At 44.3% G+C, this 22,309-nt stretch overlaps 1 protein-coding gene across 17 annotated transcripts in view; it reads right to left on the bottom strand.

Annotated features, from left to right (window-relative positions):
* The window catches only part of EPHA5 (EPH receptor A5), a 267,350-nt gene that overhangs the window by 190,143 nt on the left and 54,898 nt on the right, over window positions 1-22,309 (bottom strand). For 16 of the 17 annotated variants that reach the window (XM_054202301.1, XM_054202310.1, XM_054202302.1 and 13 more), the window contains exon 1: window positions 8,646-8,883. The exons of the other annotated variant lie outside the window; for it this stretch is intronic. In XM_054202301.1, coding sequence (XP_054058276.1) covers window positions 8,646-8,772 — 127 coding nt within the window. In that variant the 5' untranslated portion in view covers window positions 8,773-8,883. Of the gene's footprint in view, window positions 1-8,645; window positions 8,884-22,309 lie in introns of those variants that run through there. 17 annotated transcript variants of the gene reach the window in all.

The following is a 22,309-nucleotide window of genomic DNA, read 5'->3' as shown; positions in this document are numbered from 1 at the left end:
AAGTTTTCTCATGATTCCCTTTTATAGCAAGAGCCAAAACGCTAGAATCTGCATCACAGATTCATAGGTTTTTAAGGCCAGATGGACAACTGCAATCATAACATCAGCCGGAGAATTTTACCCAGTAATTTCTGCATTATGTCTGTAATTTGTTTGAACACACTGTTTACCAGGGGTGTGATACTGCCCTTTGACAAAGTTCTTTGGGTTGGCTGCATTTTTTCCCTGCAGGCACAGCACTGTCCATAGCTCCAGGGATTGGGACCAAAAGCTCACTTTGATAACTGGACCCACTAAAACAAATAGGAAAGTGCAGATTTTTTCCTTACAAGGATTAGCACTTAAGACAAGAGGCAGTCATTCATTCTTCCCACCTACATAACTTAAAAGCAGAAGTGGTCAGGAGATTGTTAGCTTGACACCAAAGTGCCTGGAAACTGAAAAACTCCTGTAGAGTTTGTTTTTGGTTTTTTAATGGCAAACACTCCCATTTCCACAAAAATCACCATTTAATTGAAAAGGCATTATTCATTATGAAGGAAGTCAGTAAAATGCTTCCAGCCCCACTCATAAGATCCACTGGAAACAACACTGTACCAACACAACAGTGGATCTCCCAGGTGGCCGCAGCACAAACTTTTTGGGGAAACCAGCTGGGCAAGCACCACCCTGCCACTAGAATGAAAAAGAAGCTTCCACTGAAGGCAAGATACAACCAGCACCTGCAGCCAGCAACCTGACAACCAGCCTGCATGGAGAAACAAAATACCAGTGCTGCCTGCAGACCCAGGGTATCTGCAAATGGTTGAAGACTATACTTAAAGCAAGCACCTTATTAAGCACTCACATAAAGTCAAGCCCTAAAATCCTAACAGCTTCCGAATCCAACCAAAACACCTGCTGGCACTGCTGAGATGAAATCTCACTTCCTTCCCTAAATCAGAGCATTGCCAACTAAAAGCAATATGGTCTCTGTTCCTAAAAGGTATCCTAAAAGACATGGACAAATTCTGTTATGCAGATAACTAAACTCAACAAAAGGAAAGAAACTCAGCACAGGCACATCCAGAGCTGTCAAGGCTGTCAGCTTTCGCTACCAGTGGACTTGCAAGACCTCACTGTCCAGCACCAATAAAGCCTTCCTGTTGACAATAACGACTACTCTGCTGCCACTGAGTTCTATGAAGTAGGAAAAAAAAGGAACTGACATAATGCTTCGATAGCATTCAGGAGCAAAAAAAAAAAAATGTTTAAGATGATCTATTGGCTTTTCAGGGGGGTTGACAGTTTATCCCTTCTATTTCTGTTGAGGAAAGAGGGCAGAGGTTGCTAGTGGGAAGAGCAAATTGCCAACACATTTTAGGAAGGAATTGCATGTGAACATTAGTAAAGCAAAGATTGATAAAGCAAAGTAACTGAGGTTTTTTGGAAAAATTATCGTACAGAGGCAAGTGTGTAGATACTTTCCCTAAACAGTTTCACTGTTTTGGGACATGCAAAATAGTTTAAAAAAAAAATCATACAAGCCCACCCAGAAACATCACGAAATGCACATTACTGATGCTGAATAATTTATTTCTTCCCAGGTGTTTCTCCATCCTCTCAGAGAATTACAAAGTTCAGACTGGTTGTTCTGACCTCTTTCTAACAGTAAGTGATCCAGGTTAGAAAACCCAGGAGTTAATACCCTGGCAAGCCACTTCAGTCCTGCACCAAAATGAAGTAGCTGGCACGAAAGCCTGCAAGCCCAGGGTCCTGCCCTCTCTCCTACAGGCTCAATACCTACTACACAGCCACCTAAACCTAGAAGTTCTCAACTTGTGGAGGGGACTGCTTCCTCTCCATGCACACCTCCCCTCAAGGCACAGCTTGCATACCAGCTGATCCCCTGCTGATGCTCAGGAGCTTGCTAGGGGTACGCTTAGGGGCAGGAATCACCTTCTCCCTCAGGGCTGCCAGACCAGGTCATGTAGGTATTCCCAAATTTGCTGTGACAGTACATGCTACACCACCTTCTCCAGTAGGCAGCTCTCACCCTTCCAGCTAGTGGTCACCTAGTCAGCTCTACCTGGTCAAAGTCCTCCTAACACACCTCCTGCACAACTCCAATACCAGGGAAGAGGGAGAGAAAAGGAGGTGTTTCCCCACCATCGGCACCCCTCAGTGAGACAGTGCATGCACTGAATGCTCCCATGGCAATTATTCTGGCCCAAAGCATCTTTACTTCTCTTTGCAAAGCAGAAGCAGGAAGGCTGTGCTCATACGCACAGCCCAGGGCAGCCAGCAGGTCCCAGCAGCCTTGTCCACAGCAGACAACACGCCACTAGACCTCTGCAAACAGCCACTGATCACCTCCCAAACCCAGAAGTCAACTGCTGCAAATCACAGTGCTTACATCTCCTCCCGACTGTCCCCTCTCGACTAGCTTCTTTGCCGAAGACAGGGATAATTGCTTTCTACCTCCAAGAGGATAAGCGCATTAAGCCTTCGGAGAGGCTCAGATACTGCACTGACCAAAGCCATAGCAAATACCAAAACTGAGACTGTAAGAGATATAATAGGTCAAAGAGACAACTAAAAGGGTAACAAACCCCTAGACAGACCTAAGCTACTGCAGTCCAGTGCTCAAGTTTGCCAGTACAGCTCTGTGGAAGCAAATGGGGCGGCAAACATTTTCGCCTCAGCAAAACCTGTCACCTCGATGTCCAGCCAGCTGCAGAGCAGAGTGAGGGACAGGCACAAGTGAACGCAGAGGACAATCCATCTCTCCATTCTGCCTGTGTCAAAAAACAGGGACATCTTAAGAACAAAATATACATTCAAAGGAAAAAAGGATTCTCTACTAGCTTTTAAAACATGCAGCAATTTTACAGCAGAGATCAAAGAAAATGAGTTTAGTAAAGAGTAAGTTATTAAAAAAAATTGTTCATTCCAATGTAATCACTAATGCAGTATTTCTGCAACATTCTCCAAGTAAAGAAAAATACCTAGCTCAAGTCCGTCCTGGTTGAAATGATGCCCCATCTCTCAACAGCACTTATGGTCAGTGAGAAAGGTGCACTTATGACAGATACTTCAAGTCTGTGTTTAGATGTTTTACTATAATCACAAGATTTTCTTTTTTTTTTTTCTTTTAAAAACCTTTTTAATGGCTGAGTATCTGCTGAAGAGCTGCACTGAATACTCTTTTCTCTATAGAAGTGAGCACTTAATAACCAAAAAATTCAGTGCTTCTACAAAGCAACCAATCTGTGCGCATTTGGTTTTTTTACATCTCCTTTTGCCCTTGAACCACACACTGATTTAGATTTATTGCCTAAAGAGAAAGTGAGAATATTAAAACAATTTGCTAAAAGAGTTTGTTTTCTTTTTATTTTTGGGCAGGGTCTCACTTCCTTGACACCCCTGAGCAATGTTTGATGCTCATCTCTATTCAAGAATAGACACACCTGCACACTTAGAGGAGCAGACCACTAAAAACATAGCACCAAGTCAAGAACCTAAAGCGAACAGGGTCCAACACCACGGCTCAAGCTGAGCAATCTCAGCTGGACTTTCCCAGGTCAAGGGTTAAGCACTCGCTCAACACGGGCTGGAAACAAGGATTTCTGCAGAAACAGCACAGAAATCCTCGGAATAGTAAAGCGTAAAACCGATGAGATCAGAGAGCAAGGCACCACATCATAAACCGTCTGGGCTTTGCAATTTCTGCCTGACTTTACCAAATACTGCTCCCACCTTCCCCCCCCTTCAGAGCCAGCTGCAAAATACTTTGTATTTCAGTGCAAAGAATAAATGTTTCTTTCCGGGTGAGATTTCATTTTCTTATTTAACAGAAAGAGAAGAGCAGAAACGGAGAGGGACTATATACTGGAGCTAAAAAGTTAGGTAACGGTGGGAGAGTTAACAGCGGAGGGGGAAGAAGCTGTCAGACAAGCCCACTAACTGTTCTCTTTCTCCCATGGTACCTGCCAGTTTACCCATCTGTAAATTGATGTGCAAATAGCTGCTTTATACATCAAATTATGGTGTCAACACGTAAGATACTATAAGCAGATGGTCTGTCAGTGGTTCCGTTTAAGACAGTTTGCCTGTTTTCCACTATTTATTGGAATTTTTAAGATAAGCTTCAAAAGGAAACAGGTACTATCTTGGAGCCAATCTTTGCTATTGTTTATTTCCTTTTTTTTTTTTTAAACGTATGTCATTAGGCAGCAATGCTTTTAGTCATATTCTTAAAAGTGCTGCATTTCAAATGTTGTTTTACCGTCAAAAGGATAGCAGTTTCCATTTTAAAGCCATGATTGAGTCATTCTAAACCACTTGAAAAGCCATACATCACACATATGATGATCCCAAAAAGACCATTAGACAGGAGCTGTCCTTCCTCATACCAGTAATTCCACTGCAGTAAATTTAAAAGTTAATGGGATTACTCCTGTGAGTAAAATAAACACAGGGCAGTGAGGCCATGCTCTGCTATCATGGAATGCACACAGGGAACCATCCCAATACATGAAATTAAGAACAGATATGTCCTCAAAGCCTCCTTACAAAGCACAGTGAGCAGACTGAAATGTTTCCAAACTTACCCGTTCTGCATACACAAGGTATATGCTCACGCCATACGTAACAGCTACAGAATTACACAAAATGCAACAGCTGTGTGAATGCATGACATACAAGCCAAACTACTACAGCAACCTAATAAGCAAAATGTTCTGACAGCGTGTATTTTTACCCAAAGCACTAGACTAATTGGAACACACTGATATGAAAATTAAGACTATTTTTACAATTTTTCTATCAAGACCTGCTTCTACTAAATACACAAAAAAAACTGCTTGAAAAAGACTTCATTCACTGATTAAAGATAAATATTGTGATGTTATACCTAAATATGCATTTATCGAGTGTGCCATGACACAGAAATTATATGTCAGTATGAAATAACACACATACAAGTCAACACACTGAGAACAGGTAGGCTCATTCCAGGCTCTGGCATGAATAATCTGCAAATTACAACCTTCCTTTATTTTTGCCTGCACCAGACCCACCCCTTTAATTGTACTCATTTATTCATTCACTCAAATAAAAAATGATACATTAAGATAAAGTCAGCTTCAGAAAACCCTGGAAGAATTAAGAGGAAGAGGGCCAAACACAGGAGCTTGTAACTAAAGAATACCCTTCTAGTCTGAAAACAAATACAACACACTACAAAGTCAGACTCATTTTGTCTTTTTCACCTTTGTCTATTTAAGTCAATGTCATTATTTCAAATTGTATTCCTTTTATTTTCTTAACAATATACTTCGTTGTTGCAGCACTGCCTCATCAGCACTTACTCCTGCAAACAGCCCCAAAATGAAATATACTTTGTATCTAATGACAATTATGCAGATATGTTGTGGAATCACTTTGTTACACACAGTCAGATGTTATGTACTCCATTGTTTTAATTTGCCCGCGTGACACTTTTAAGGTCATCTGGGTGACATCCAAATGAGATCTGCAAACCAACCCCAATGCACAGGCAATGCCTTACAAATCATGAAGTTTAGGGTGGAGGGGAGGTCCTTCAACAATCCTGTCGTTCGTTCTGTGTTTTACCTAAATTATTTATATGAGCCACTTCCAAACCCTAGTACTTACAACAGAAAGATTTAACACACATGCATTTTTAAACCAGAGGAGGTACAGGAAGCCCAGTCGCATGCTGCAGGGCTGCCCCTCACACCCTGTTATCATAGGGAATGCATTTCAGAGTAAAAATGTACTTCTGAAATACTAGCACTTCAAAATACTGTAATAATTTTGGTGTACTCTTTGGAATATATTCTTTGTGACTAATTTCTGAATTTGTAAAAATAGTCAAAAGGAAGAAGGAAATCTCCAGTTCTAATCAACGAACTCTGCTAAAGAGTTAAAAATAATGGCTAAACAATACTTGAAAATGCATGAAATAGCGCTGAGCATTCATCCTTCGCTACACGTTTTGCTTTTAGTACATAAACTGAGAAAAGGTGATTGAAATCAAGACCTGTTTTATTTCCCTATTAAAGGAAAAAATCTGGGGAAAAAAAATTAATTCAGTTTTCACAATGTATATCTTTCCATCTATAACTGGACATATCTATGAAGACACTTATGATACAGGATAGGCACTTGATACTTCCCCATAAAAATGGCAGGACCTTCTGAAATGCAGCTGCCCTTGCAAAAGGGTATTTCCATGCTAAGGAATCCAAACACTGAATTTACCTTTTTTCCCTCCAAATCTTAACCTAGATTTTTAAAGCATTTTCCCCAAAGTTTCCCTCCACTAAATGGTAAAACAGAAAATCGTGCACTGTGAATTGCTAACTGCATAGATCTTATCCTACGAAGTCACTGCGTAAGATTCAGAGAAATGAAAACAAATGTGATGCAGGGTTAAAGAAAAAAGTAATTATGAGAATTTGTCATCCTCTATGCAACCACGTACGTGTTACATACCTACACAGCACAGGGTATCAGCTAGCTATTTAACCATAGTGAGTAGGATGAGGGACAATAAAAAACAAAACCCAGAAAAACCAATACCACCAACCTTTGAAAAATATTCATAGGTCTAAGATGGCTACCTCTGTCCATGCAAAAGTCAAGTTCCCAACCAGCTAAATATGACAACTAACCCCAGGGGAGGCTCTCTCTCATCAGAGCCCAGAAGCGGCCAAACTGAACTTTTCAAACCCAAAACCAAGTGACAAGTGTCAGTGGCATACAGGCAGGCAGGCAGACTTTGGCGTCTGAGGTTTCTCACGCATTAGGCTTCACATACTGCAGGGTGAGCCATTCCCAGAAGTGGAGCTGTTTAGTAGTAATTGGCAAAGGAGACATGCTGTGAGAAGCACTTGTCAAATAATGCTTGTTTACAAATAAATCTCCTAGCAGCAAAGGACACCAGTTATTGAATAAGTTCAGGTCCGCAGTCAGACCCCTCCTACCAGCAGTCTTTTAGCTTTGCATTTACTGAAGAGACAAGAATTAGAAAGCAGCAGTCGGAAAAGTAGGGGGAGAGAGACCCTGAAGCAAACGCTTATGCGGCTGATCATTCCTGTAACATTCCCCTGCAACCTCCCTGTAACAATTACACTAAACCCGTTTGCTAGGCAGCTTCATTAATTCTTTCCAATACCTTTTCCTATCGTGTAAAAGTCCTATTCTGCAGCTGCCTGTTTGTGCAGACAGCTCTACACTCGGTGAATGGTCCCACGGACTCCATGAGCGCTACCCAGATTTTCCAAGAACTGGCAAGGATGACCAAGACAGGGCTCGTCAGAGCATCTGACAGTCTCTCGGCAAAGTACCAGGGCAGACGGGAGTGTGCAGGACAGCGTGTCTCCCGAAAGGCAGGTGAGCAGCGGGGAGAGCTCTTTGAAAGCAGCCACACTGCCTCCCGGCATCGTTCCCACGGGTGAAATGATCCAAAACCGCGTGGGGGCAGAAGGATTGGGCCCACTGTTATCTTACTAAGGCAAAGCCGAAGCCATTTCCATCATCCCTCAAACCAATGCACTTCCTTAACATTTGATATCTTCACACACAGAAGAACAGCATTTTCCCTTTCCTCTGCACTTTTTTTTTTTTTTTAAAAAGAAAACTGCGATTCACATTATCCTCACTCTCCAAAATAAATTATAGCTAGCTGGTTACCTCAGGCCACATCTTTGAAATTCTGGTACGGTTTTCCTTCACCAACCCCTGCATACCTCCTCCCTCTAAAGGAGTTTCACAAATAATTACGGTGCATCACAAAACCAGCCTGCTACGAGCAGCCCCCTCAAGATGCTGAACTTCTCCACCCATTGCTTTCACATTACAGCCTGTCCACGGAGCCAAAAATAAGAATAACAATAATAAGCCCCACACAGTACCCACACCACGCATAGAGAAAAATAAAACAGTCCGGTTTGAAAGCCTGGAAGTACTCTGCTAGAGAAGAAGCCTGGACACACGTTTTTGGCTGTCAGCCTCGCAGAGATCGAGCGCATAAACCAAAAATCACTCCCCAGCGGACGCGCTCCGCTGCGCTGCGGGTTAAACACCGGCACCTCCGCGTCTTCGCCTCCTTTTTATATATATTTTAAGCCGCGAAGTAAGCGCAGTGCGGCCAGCGCTTGCAGGGCTCCCCAGCGGGAGCCCCCCCCGGAGCCCCGGCCGGCCCCGCTCCGCCGCCACCTCCCGCGGCGGGCCCCGCAGACCCACCCGCGCCAATGCACCTGTGCTGCCGCAAACCGCTCGGAAAGCCACCCGTGCAAACCCACCCACATACACCCCCGCAAAATAAAACCCACTGCAAAACGCGCCCGTGCCCAGGCATCTGTGTAAAACCCCCCCGTGCAAACCCCCCGGCGCCCTCAGGCAGCGCTGCCGCCCCGCTCCCCGCCCGGGGGGCCGCTGCCGCTTCCCTTCCCCGGGACCCCACCGGCCAGCATCGCCCGCGGCCCCCGGCGCGTCCCCCGCCTCCTCGCCGGCAGACCCCACTTCGCCTCCCTCAAAATGTTCCGAAATTGAGTCAGATGAGCCCGAAGCCGCGCACCGCCGGGAAGCCCCCCCTCCTCGGCAGGCGCTGCCCCGACGGCCCCGTCCCCGCTCACCCTCGCTGCCGGGGCTGGCCAGCAGGCTCCGGAGCGCGGCGCACAGCAGCAGCGGCAGGAGGCACGTCCAGCCGGGAGCCGGCGCCCCGGCGCGGCCGGCCCAGCCGCCACCGCCCCGCGGCCCCATCCCGCCGCCCCTCAGCGCATGGGGCGGCGGCGGCGGCTCCCCCCCGGCGCTGCCCGCTCGGGTCGGCTCAGGACGGGACGGGGCTGGCAACGCAGCTCCACTCCGCTCCCCTCCAGCCGCCAGCGCGACTGGGGAGCTGGGGGGCGGGGACGGGGGAGGTGGCCCCGCGCCGCCACGGAGACGCCCCCGACGGGGCGGACCCGCCGCAGCCGCCGCCGCCATCCCGTGCGGAAGCCGGCGCGCGCCGGGTCTCGGGGAGCCCGCGGGGCGCAGCGGGGGCCGCACCTAAAATGGCCGCCCCGCGGGGAAACCCCCCACCCGGAGCCGCGCTGCCCGTGGGTGAGGGCAGGTGGCAGCGCTGCCCCTGCCAGGCGTCTCTCGGGCCCCGGCCAGCCTGCGGAGGGGGGACAGGGAGCTCCGGTGCTCCCCGGGTGCTCTCCGCAGCCGCCACGGTTCACAGTCCCAAAAAATCCCGCCCGCCGGCCCACAGGGCCGGGGAAGCCGCTGTTTCACGGGCCCGGTAAAACCAGCGTGGGAGGAAGGCTCGTCCCCGGCCAGGAAAGCAAAAATGCCAGAAATTCCATCATGGAACCAAGAGAAAGATGATTTTCAGGTGTATTTTACCTCAGGTCACCACCAGAGCACAGCTTTGAATCCAGCGCTAACTAGTTTCATAGGCGTTTTCACTGAGGTGTTTTAGCCCTCAGAGGTGGTCACACGCTTCATCTTGCTAAAAAAGGAAAAAAAAAAAAAATCTCCAAAGTATGAGAAATTAATTCCTGGAGGTTTATTCACCCACATCAGTTCCTCCCCTGAGGAGACTCCCTCCAGAGAAGCCAATAAAGACAGAAGCCCAGCCTGGCAGGTGCCCAGGCAGCAAGTCAAGGTTGACCAAAACCACCTCGCCTGGTGCTACCTCCTCCGTTTCACCCTTCCGCCAAGACTTTGGCATGTTCATTTACGTTTTGAAAGCTGTAACCAAAGGATGAGCACCTGCAAGAGGCTCTCTCCCTCCCGGGGCCAAGGCTCAGGACCAGGGCGCCAAACAAGTTGCAATTAAAATTACAAAATCCCCAAAGCCAGTTTTAAGAGGACTGCTGATAACACAGCTCTCTACGCTGTCATTGCTCATATTTTATTCATAAGTAGCTGGACAGTGTGTTTCCCTGCACTCTTGCACCATATACAAACCTCAGCTCCTGCCAAGAGATAAACACGGTCCTGAGTGGTACACGCATCTTATTTTCAAAAGTGTTTGCTCCTTTTGCAAGAGGATTTCCTACCTCGAGCTATTCAACATTTTTTACTGCCACCAGGAGGACAAGGAAGGGGCTTTGCTTTTCAACATGAGGTCCCTCAGTAAAGGTGCCAGCTAAAATGAAAAGCGTGGCGTGCGTCTGTTTAGAGCAGTACCTCGGATCTTCACTATCCAAATATCCTACTAGTCTGTAGTTCAGAAGGCGCTCAGGTTTGTCATCGGACCACCCCTGCGTGAAGCTGCATGGCCAGATCCTCAGCTGGGGTAAATCACAACCGAGAGCATCTGCCCCCAGCCTTGCATTAGCTTTAATGCTCATTTCTAGGGACTTGCCACCTGCAGAAGCAGCGGTAAGTTTTGCCACCCAGAAATCAGGGCAATGCAGGAAAACCTCGCCAGAACCAGCACCCTGTTAGCATAGTAAAAAGGATCATATGGCAAGGAACACATAAAATGCCAAGCTGGATGGGAGCCTCCGCTGGCCGAGGGGCAAGACTGCTGTAGCTAGACAAGTCTCTTATCATAGTCTCATGTCAAACTGTTGTTTGCTCCCGATTTTCGGCTGCTATTTGACAGTCATTAACTGCTGTTTGGACTGCCAGGCTTATAATTTAGAGGCATTTCAGATGATATGTTAGTGACATCTTAATTTTCGAGGAAACACTGAGATGAGCTTTATATGATTCATCAGCTATTTAAGAATAGCCACCATGCTCTAGGTTTCATCCTGGCTGCCTTTTTTCCTGCAGGAAACCAGTTCTTATTCCAAGACATTTGGTCTGTTCTCCACCCTGTCTGTGGCACAGGAAGAGTGTCCCAACCTCATCTCCCAGGACATCATTGAGAACTGATAAAAAATAAACACAGCCTTATAAAAGGGTTATTGCGTTATCCCCAAATGGAGGGTATATCAGCTTTACGCACTGTCTGGTGGATCCTATTTGGTGGGAGCTCTGTCTTCTACAGCTCTCCTCCTGGTTTTGCCACCAATTTTATTAGCAATCTGCAGCAGGCCGTTCTCTCCTGCCTTTTGCCTCATCAGTGCACCCAGTGGGCTCTCAAAGAGAGGATAGAAATTTTATCCAAGTGCTGCAGCGTTCCTGGTAGCCTTGACGGGTAATCAGAGAAGCCGGACAATCTGATGGGAGCCCTTCCTATCTCCCACCAAAGGGTACATCTTTTATTGCTTTGAGGAAATTCACTGTAAAAATCACAAGGCGTGGATCGCAAACTATTCAGGAACCTAAACCATCTCAGGCTCCTGCCATTTCTCCCCGTATCTAGCCTGTTTTTTGTGTTAGTTTCCATTTTTAATTCCTGCATCCCATTAATTCATTTCTGCCCCTTACATTTATGCCTTTTCACCTATGCGAGCAGTATTCCCTCTTAATCATCGCTCAGTTAAGGTCTATATTTCATCCTTTATATCTTTCTCTCATGAGTCATTCCTATAGAGTGTTAGTAATACTGTTATACTCCAAACTCCCTCCAGTTTTCCCAACATCTCCCTCATAACAGTTTGCCCAGAAGCGTAATCATACTAAAGCCATAATAAACAACTATCTCTAAAATGCTTTTGCATATAGTGTCTGAAACTGAAATGACAGCTTTGCTCCATGTGACTTGCCACTTCATATCTAATTTGCTGTCAGCTATTACACATATTTTAAGCTATTTATTAAACCAGACATCTTTTGAGTTAGTGCATTTCAGATTATTTCACTTAGATATGCAAAGCTCATTTTTCCAAGTTTAATTTAATTTCTCTCCCATGTATGTAGTTCCTTTCATATAATTTCTGTGTTCTGACTGGCTTCTAATTCTGCATTGCCAATTGATTTCTTTAGCGTGCTGGTTATCCTATCATCAAAAGGATACACTTCAACAATAAATGAGTCTATCCTTCAGATTATTTCAGGAACCAAAACCTGCCAACTAAATCCATTCCCTGTATCATTATCCTTTACTGAAGTGTAAGGACATAATTCTTATTGCATCTCTGTATTCAGTGGGGCCACCATCTGAGAAAAGATTCAATTTTGTACTTTAAGTGTAAACAGCCCCACTAAAGCCATGTCTTCATTGCATTAATGGAATAGAAGCCCCGCTTAATGCAACAAACTGTTTAATTAGCCATATAAGCATTTCCATTTTCCTCTGAAAAGTCCTTTTCTTTCAAAAGAGTCAGAGAAGATGACACCTTTAAGGAATACCCTCATGAAATTTAGTAATTACTTTTTTGTTTTTTCCCCACAAGCCCTTTGAAACAGAAGAATTACCTTCCATTCAAAAACTACATGCATATTAAAGGCAAAAGCAATCTGGGAGCAGCTAAGTAGCTTTGCATAGTAGATATATTTGGATTGGTACCATGAATGCAACTACAATTTTAAGACAAAATGGCTGTGTGCAACAAACACCACAGCAGCCTGTGTAGAGCTGCGGAAAGCAATAGTCAGAGTCCCGGCGGAAAACAGAAAAATCTGTAGGGAGAGCCAGCAGGGACAGGAAAGTTAAACATCAAGTGCAGGTGGGCCACCCCTTGGCCAGACGAGGTATATCACTGATTGTGCCCCTCCGTCGCTCCTGAAACCTCCATACTTCAGTGTGGAGAGAGATGATAACCAACGAACTAGTGTTTGCATAAAGGAAAATGAGCAATTGGTAACTAAAGCACTGCCTGTGCAAGTTTACGATCCAGCCACTTGGACGGTCTCAGCACCGATTTGTCTTTTGCCACCCCCACAAAACACAGGAGCTACTGGCAACTGCGCCCTTAGGAAAATCTGCTCACTTCATTTACAGTCTGAAATTAGATCCAAAGCCATGAAAATCCATGGGAAAAACATGTGAATATTTGTTTCAGCCAGAAAAGGCTTAGAGAAAGCATGACATTTCAGCCTGGCATTTTATTTTGGAGCACTTCATCACCAGCCCTTGGTCCTGATAACAGCTCTTCCAAAGGCCCCTGACCTGGCAGGACACTCTCCCATCTGCAAATGCTGTGTCACTACCCTCCTCTCTCACTCTCCTGTAGTGACCACAGGGAGCCAGATTCCAGGTGTTAAAAACCCACTGTCCATCTGCAATCAAAGGAATGGTCCCTGGCCCAGCGATCTACTTTGCATGCCAGTCTGGATTAGACTGATCAGCGAAATAATCCAGGTCAGACGTGGGAGTACACGCCTGTGAGCACCAAGAGCAGCGGCAGATACAGCTGGCACTACCTGCAGCCCACCCACTACTTAGCAAGCCTTGAGGTGTTTCTTTGCATCACACCAGAGGGGAGCATTAAAGGGAATAAATGAAATGGCTTTGCAGAGATTTATGGAGATTTTCTAATGCAGAAAGTGGAGCACAGGAGAAAGTGCAAAGGCTAATTTGATTACATTGTTAGCCCTGTATAAATTTAATAATGGACTCGCTTCCACATTTCTCATCGTAAGCTACTTACATGCATCCCCTAACTGCAATAGCTCAGCACATCACACTCTTGAATCTGTCTTCCAACCCACCCCCATGAGGAAGAGGAGCATTAGTTCTCCTGCACAGATGGACCGAAGCAAAGGAGATGTTAAAGATCCAGATAAAAATTACTGAATTGATTATGGCTCCTCTAGATCAGGGACAATGTTCTTCAAATACTAATGAAATTATCTTATTCTTGTATCAGAATAAGAATCAACAGATATTTAGAGAAGCTGCCTTACCTCCTCAAGACATTCAGTCAGGAGCTTTAGCAGACATCTCACAAGATCAGGCAAGTGACTTGGGTACATTTGCAAGTATCAGAGTGCTTTGTGAAAACCTAGTCCTTGAGTAACTTGCTCAAGGTCACACAGAAGGTGTGTGGCAGACCTGAATCAAGCTCAAAAGCTATTAGAGCATCCATTTGCTTTTCATTCTCACTTTTCCTTTTCCAGCATGTCATTTTGGATCAGGATCTGCGCTAGCAAATGTGGACATTACTGTAGTTCAAGGGTTCACGTTCAGCACTTTGCTCATTAAATGCACATTCTTTCAAGGTACAAACACAATAATGAATATAATGATGAAAACCACTATATTAATGTATCATTTAATAGTGAAGTACATTAATCTCCTGCATACAGTCCAGAACTCAGTTCCTTTCTGAACTATGTTTCATAAGGTTAATAATGCCTTCTTTAATTTCTAAGGGCAGTCTGGATGGCTACCCTGAATTTCTTTGATGATAGGCAGACTAGTTTCGTTAATTTGAGCTACTGACCTGTATTTCACAACGAGGCCAACTGTGTCTGTTCTCCTCTTGTTTGAGGAAAGCACATCCATTTCATCTTACCTAGCTCCTCCAAGCAGAGCTGCTTGATGCTGACTTCTCTATTTCAGCCTACCCCTAATGATTTCCTAAATAAATCACATCATTGTCAGTCACTTCATATCTCAAATACTTGCAGATGCTTAGCAATTTCAGCTGCCAACACATTCATTTATGTTCTTGTGAGATGGCATCTGGATCACAGCTATAGTCTTTCCATCAGCTAATTGCAACTGTTTTTGAAATGTAGGAGCATATTTATTCCCTCCTTCCTTTGCAGTGTTCAAATTGTGCCTTTAGGTAAGGCCTTGTGTTCCAAACTCAGAAATACTTAGCTTGCAAAACTCCAGCGTCTACTCAGAGAACTACTTCAGCAAGTACAAATATTTTTTTGGCATGTGCTTTGTTAAGTAATTTTTAAACAACAGAGTGACAAGGTAGGATCAGGGCCAGCTTTCTGGGTCAGAGTGCCTCATGTGACAAATCCTGATGCAAATATTGCCCAGCGACATACAATCCATGTGTTTCCCACTGTCACTCTTATCTTGCAGTCTTTCTTTCCCTATCCTATCCAAGAGTTACAAGCAAAATACTACTCAAAAAAACTTACCTGGGCTAGATTATGAATAATGGAAAGAAAAGGCAAAAAATACAGGAGCCACCTTTTATAAACAAACTTTCCAAATTGAGGGAAGAGGCAAGCCTTCCAGACAGACTTCTGCCCATTACCAGGAAAAACTGTTCCTTGCATACCAGGAGAGCTGGACCAATTAGGTGGTATTGCAATCAGGCTACAAGACTCCATTGCATTGATATAAGTTTTTCTTCTGACACAGACACCCTGACTGATCCTGAGGAAGCTATTTCTCAGCTGAGAACATCCCTTTACTCAATGCTCAGTGACATTCCCAGTCCCAAATGAGGTGCGAGTAAAATCCTTTTTAAAAAGACATATGCTTTAAAGGGTCAGCATTACACCTGAGGTGAGGCTGAAGGGGAACACTGTCCAGCCTGACTCTTGCACTGTGACTATCACAGTAGCATTTTTGCATTACTGTTCATTGGCACTATGGTTTAACAGCCCAAGCAGTACCCTGGGAACCACACAAGCCAAATCCAGTGCTTGCAACCACTGGTGTGCCTTACTTCACCTCCCTGTTCTTCTGAGTCTGCCCCTTCCCTTGACAGACACACTTTGCCTTCTCTTTCAAGCCGGACTGCCTTTTAACACAGACATTGGCCATACCTACTTGTCACCCGTCTCCTCATAGAAGCCCTTCTTGTTACCTTTGATATCCCTTGCCAGATCCAATTCCAGGTGGACTTTGGCTTTCCTAATCTCATCCCTGCATGCCCGGTGTGTTTGTATTCCTCACAGATTTCACTGAAGTATTACCAGTGTACTGGACAGTACTGTGGTGTAAACACACCATCTGCATCACGACATGGCTATAAATGAGAACTGACAGATTGCTACCAGTTATTTCTCCTTTTATAGCTTCTCCTTCTTGCTCCCTAAACTTCATTCCCCTTTCTGTCTCTTGTAAGAACTTCTGGGCTATGGCACCTTTGCTTAATCTCCACTCAATTCACCCTTTGGTAGGTTCTGCCTTCCCACGTGTGCACTCCCAGACACATCTGGCTCCTTCTGTTTTCTGCATTTAATTCTGCCCCCAGCTAAACAGAAGAGTAGGTGATTACAATTTCATTCAATCAGGAGGTGAAAGAGATGGGGGCACATGCACAGCAAGTCGAGAAAGGAGTGGCAATCAGATTACAGCTATAGCCTAGAGCAGAATACTTCGTAATGTGAACTTGTAATGGGTCTCTGGTCCAGGGCACGTAATAGGCATTCTACCCAGAGTGCAATAGTCACCCAAAGACATTTACTTCAGGAAATACTGAGTCTGGTATAAACATTTAAACTTTAATAAAACCATTACAGATGCAATGATTGCATAGCTCCTTTAGACAGTGAAGCTACATAGGGAAGTGAATAATAAATAAGCAGGTGAACGGAAGTCGTTACCAGGCCATTTACATATAGATTTACTGAAAACTCACCTTTAGTGTGGCTTTTGGTCAACACATTTTCCACATCCAAGAACTAGTCACTGAACAATAACCATCTCAAAAAATACCCCATCTTAAACACATGTTGTCCTCTGCAGATCAGTGTATTTAAAGAAGTTAAATCAAGAATTAGTATTTTCACTCCCATTTCATAGTCACAGTATCCAAACCCCTTAACACATCTCAATGTAACATTAAATTAAAACATAACATCATATTTTTGTGGGGCTATACATTGTTTCTGCACATGCTCAGAACCACTTCAATATTAACAAGCAAGTCGTATTTAAATATGACAAGTTAGCTTGTCATATTTCAAGTGACAAACATGACTCTGCCACCAGAATAAAACAAGATAAAAAAGCATTTAGAGGGGAGGGAGGACTCCAGTCAAGAGGAGATGTCTTGCTAACCTAACCAGTTTACCAGTCATTTTCATGTTTCATCTTTTCTGGACCAATTCAGATAGAATTATTGCATGCCAAACAAACATTTCAACACTAAATAAGCTTTCTTTGTGTTTTGAGGGAAGCATCAAATCCACAGTCCCTCCTTTCTGGACAGGTCCCCTCACCAAAAGGTGGTTAAACAGAAAATATGAGTACTTCAGAGCTGCAGATAATCATCCAAGAGAGAGACAGGGATTCTCACCAAGCATTATCCTCTGTCCAGCAAAAGCATCTGCACAAAGGATGAGTATTTACTAAAGATCCTCTTACAGAACAAGTATGAGGCCTTGGGTACGGTAGATGAAGTGCATAATGAGAAAGAGGAGGAACTTGCACAAGCAGTCTTGCCAAGGTCAGAGAGAACAACCCCTCACAACAAAACCTGCATTAAGACCATCTCCAAGAAGAAACAACAGTGAATTATGGTCATTGGTGATTCCCTCCTGTGTAGAACGGAAGCACCCATTTGCAGACCAGACTCTCTTTTCAGGAAAGTTTGCTGCCTCCTGGGTGCCTGAATTAGGGACATCGTTACGAGCCTGAAGAGCATAGTTCAACCTTCAGACTACTATCCACTCCTGCTCTTTCACATTGTTATGGTTTGAGAAAACCCATAACAATTTATTGTTGTTTAGACTATTATTCTATCACCCAATGACCCCTCCCCATCCGGAAAGGGGAATCAGGGAAAGCAAGGAAACACAAGGGTTGAAATATAAATAGATTTAACAGGATAAGAATAAATAATTAACAATAATAATAAAGAACCACTATTCATCCCTATAATAATATAAGATATACAAGGATGATACTCAGCCAATTCTATCAGCAGGAAGCTGTGCACTCCCAGCCGTGGATGGCAAATGTTGGACACTGCGAGCGCTATGGCTTTGGGAGGAGGGGAAGGGCTCAGGGGTCCAGCACTGGGGCAAGGAGTTCTCTGGACCACCACCATCAAGGGCGAGAGTGACTGCGCAACAAACTTTCTAATTTATATAGAACGTGACGTTCATGGTATGAAATAATCCTGTTGGCCAGCCTGAGTCAAATGCCAAGGCCTCGCTCCTCCTCATCCCTGTACCTGGCAAGGCTCGAAAACACTGAGACCTTGAATCCCACATAGCCTAGCTGGCTATAAAGTAATATTTACTACAGTCTTCAGAAAGTGGAGTTCTCCCAAGCATTAGAAGAGAAGTTAGTCCTGTGTTGCTCAACCCAGGACACATGTGGCTACAAATGATGTCACAACAAAAAATCTGAAGTCAATCAAAAGAGACTTCAGAGCACTGTGAAGAATGCTAAAAAACTCGAGAGCACAGGTAGTGTTTTCCTCAATCCTCCCAGTAATGGGGGGAGACCAGAAGAAACAGGTGAGCCCAGGATATCAATACCTGGCTCCAGGACTGGTGCCTGCACCAAGACATTGGGTTTTTAAACCATGGAAGAGCCTTTGAGAGACAAAGTATGCTGGGGCCTGACAGGATCCGCCTGTCTCAATGGTGAAAACTCATGTTTGGATGTAAGCTGTCAGGGCTGATCAAAAGAGCTTTAAACTAGAACTGGTGGAGGAAGAGGATACCAACAGGATTGCAGCAGGTAAGCCAAGGGTTGTCATGGCGTTGACTGAGGGTGTCAATGCTAGTGGGAATATTTACTCTGCTTCTGGGAGCATGGAGTGCTCGGGAGCGTATCTGAAATGCTTGTGCACCAACGCACACAATGTGAGAAACAAACGGGATGAAGTGGAAGTGTTGGTCAGCTTGCAGAGCTACACTATCATTGGTAGTAGTGAAACTTGGTGGAATGAGTTCCACAATTGGAGTGCTGGGATGGAGGGCTACAGGCTGTTCAGGAGGGATAGGCAGGTCAGGCGAGGTGGAGGTGTCACACTATACATAAGGGAGAGGTTTGATTGTACAGCCCTTACAGTTAGTGATGATGTGGTTGAGAGCCTCTGGGGGAGGATTAGGGGGATGGAAAACAAAAGAGATGTTGTAGTGGTTGTCTACTACTGATCGCCCAGCCAGGATGTAAGCACTATATTCTATAGACAATTAGGAGAAATTTCTGGATCAGTTGCCCTTGTCCTTATGGGAGATTTCAACTTCCCGGGCATCAGCTGGGAATATCATACTGCTGAGACAAGCAGGTCTTGGAAATTCTTGAAGTTTGTAGGAGATAACTTCTTGTCACAGGTACTCAGTGAGCCAACTAGGAAAGATGCCCTCCTAGGCTTGTGATTTATGAATAGAGGACTTGTTGGGGATGTGATGGTAGGTGGCTGTCTTGGCCACAGTGATTGTGAAATGGTTGAGCTTAAAATCTTCAGTGTCATGAGAAAAAAAGGAAGGGATGCCATCTAGACAGACCTGGACAGGCTTGAAAGGTGGCCTCATGTGAACCTCATGAAGTTCACTAAGGGCAAGTGCGAAGTCCTGCATGTTGGTTGGGGCAGGGAATGGGTTGAGAGCAGCCCTGGGGAGAAGGGCTTGAGGCTGTTGGCAGATGAAAAGCTGAACACGAGCCAGCAATGCATGCTCACAGCCCAGAAAGCCAACTGCATCCTGGGCTGCATCAAAAGAAGCATAGCCAGCAAGTCAAGGGAGGTGATTCTGCTCCTTTATTCCAATCTGGTGAGACCCCCACCTGGAGTACTGGGATTCCCAGCACAAGAAAGACTTGGACCTGTTGGAGAAAGTCCAGAGGAGGGCCATGAAGGTGACGAAGAGGGCTGGAGCACCTCTCCAATGAAGACAGGCTGAGAGAGTTGGAGTTGTTCAGCCTGCAGGAGAGGAGGCTTCAGGGAGACCTTATAGCAGCCTTCAGTAACTGACTAAAGCAGGCTTATATGAAAGATGGTGAGGAACTCATTACCAGGGAGTGTAGTGATAGGATGAGGGGTAACGGTTTTAAACTGAAAGAGGGGAGATTTAGATTAGATATTAGGAGGAAATTCTTTACTCAGAGTGGTGAGACACTGGAACAGGTTGCCCAGAGAAGCTGTGGATGCCCCATCCCTGGAAGTGTTCAAGGCCAAGTTGCATGGGACTTTGACTAACCTGGTCCAGTGAAAGGTGCCCCTGCCCATGGTAGGGGAGTTGGAACTACATAATCTTTAAGGTCTCTTTCAATTCTACAATTCAATCAGTCCTGTCATCTCAGTCAAGTTTTATTCACAAAAAATTAATCATCTTCCATGCTATATAGAAGTCCATTGTTCTGAACACTATCACATTTCCTGACTTCACATTAAGAAAACATGTACTTGCTCACACACTGAGCAGGGTTGGACTCTAAGTGGAGGCTTCAAAGCCATTTAGAAAACAGTGTCCTTGAATTGACTGAAGTAGTCCATTTCTAGAAATTCAGTCCCAGGACAAGGTCCGAGGCCCTTATTCAGCTCCCATTATTCAACACATACCTCCTTTCAGAAGAGAGCTATATCACTCTCTCCCCAGCTTCATGTGAGCACTAGGTAAGGGCAATATGCAGCAGAACAGATGCTGTGGCAGGAGTGTGTTTACACGAAGCTGCTGACAGCAGATGCCAGCTTGTAAAATTAGCCAATAAAAATACCAGCATCACTGTTTACAACTACTCTGAGCAAGACGGGCTGCCAGCAAACTGGAAATCACATTGCACTGACACGCCAGGTTAGAGATACAGCATTTGGCAAGGCATTATCATTTTTAGGCTACCACAAGTGGGATTCTCATTCAAGTAGAAGGGAGTCAACCAAAAGCTGCCCAACAGTCTTAGCCCTTCTCACTTCTGCATTCCAAAAGAATCCTACCTAATGTTAAAACATAAAAGGACAGAAATACTGTAACTAAGAAACCCCATGTATCACTAGCTACTGAAAGCTTTTTGTATCCTACTGCTCTGGTCAAACTAGATATTGATCAACATATATATGACAAGTAAGTTATAGGACAGGAAGCCATTAACTGAATCTACATCCCCTCCAATACTTTTTCTAACCACAAATGTAATTAAAAAAAATCCTGACTTTGTACCAAATTGTTGTCTACAGCTTGCCCATCTGGAGATGCTCGGACTGATCCTTTCAGAAAGTTAAAATAGTACTAAAGTTTTCCCCAGTTAATTGTCATTAACCCTTCTGAGCCATTTAAAACACTATCAAGATCAGCATTTAGGGTAAAGAAGTTAAAAACATTCAAGAAAATTATTAAAATTATGATTTTAAGCATAACACTGCCTACAGTCAGAAAAATCTCCTTCCACAGTGCCAGATAAAGCCAAGTTTTAGAATCTTTTTTTCTTGTCTGTTAACTTCCCTGTATTGGAAAATATGAACCTTCATTAAAGTCTCAATTAATAACTTCTATAATATTGTCAACTAGGAAACTAGAATTATAGAGGGAATATTAAAGAAACTGAGATATTTCAGAGCTTCTGCAAGCATCTTGCAGGCATGAGCAAAAGTTAAGAAGAAGTAAAGCAGCAAGAAATATTATAGATATTAAAAGTAGTCTCTTTTGCTCTATAATCAAAGATACAAGTTAGTAACACAAACATGCCTTTGGAATGTATCCATGAAGCCACACCACCAGATGAACCATATGCCTTCAATGCCTTTTCCACAAGAAATACTGAACAGCTTCTGTCTTCTGTATTATGAACTAGCACAAGATAAATAAAACAAAAAGAATAAAATGAAAGGGCTGAAATCCTGTTGCTGGTGAATTGAATAAAACAAAATTCAAAGACTCCAAATTAAACCAGCACTTCTTTCAATGCAATGAAAAAGCTAATAAACATGACCTACCCCAGCATTTAATACAAAAAAAAAGCAACAAAGCACCTTCTACTCTACAACTGTCTTATAAGAAACAAATGAGAGCCTACACTATGCACCCAAGCAATAAATAGTGTCTGAGAGCTTACCCCAGCTGTGACCAAGTAGCAATTAGGCACAATTGCTATAAAGTCTGCATGTGGAGGGGGGTTTTGTAGTTTTGACTGTGAGAGAGAGTTGGGAGGGGCAGGCTGTAGCTTCCTCTTGAGAGATGAGGTGTTTTCTGTTTAACTCAAGATTTGTGGTAAAAAAGGTAGGTTTGTTTTTTTCATTAAAAATAAACGGCCAGGGAGCAGTGAGCTAGGCTAGGGGTCTGAAGGCCTACAGAGACGTTTATGAGCTGTGGATGGTATCTCATTGTTGGTTTTAGGCAGTATGGAGACCTTTACAAGAGGTCTGTAGTTGGTAGCAGTCATGTTACTAAGCCCTTTCTTTTCTTGTCAGCTAAATAATTGTACCTTTTCCATAAGCAGCTTGTGTTTATGAGTAGCTTGGGGCTTCTCAGCTGTGCAGGTGAGCTCTGCTACTAAAGCATGTTTAAAACATCATGTAGAGTGTAAGGATTCTCAATTTTGGAAGATGAAGAAGCCTTTTTCCTTACTCTAGTAAGAAGTAGAGACTCTTCTCTCCTTACAGTTTAT

This window comes from Rissa tridactyla, chromosome 5, assembly GCF_028500815.1.
Source record: "Rissa tridactyla isolate bRisTri1 chromosome 5, bRisTri1.patW.cur.20221130, whole genome shotgun sequence".
Lineage (NCBI taxonomy): Eukaryota > Metazoa > Chordata > Aves > Charadriiformes > Laridae > Rissa > Rissa tridactyla.
Note: the sequence above shows the minus strand (reverse complement) of the source record. Positions and strands in the feature narration are given on the sequence as shown.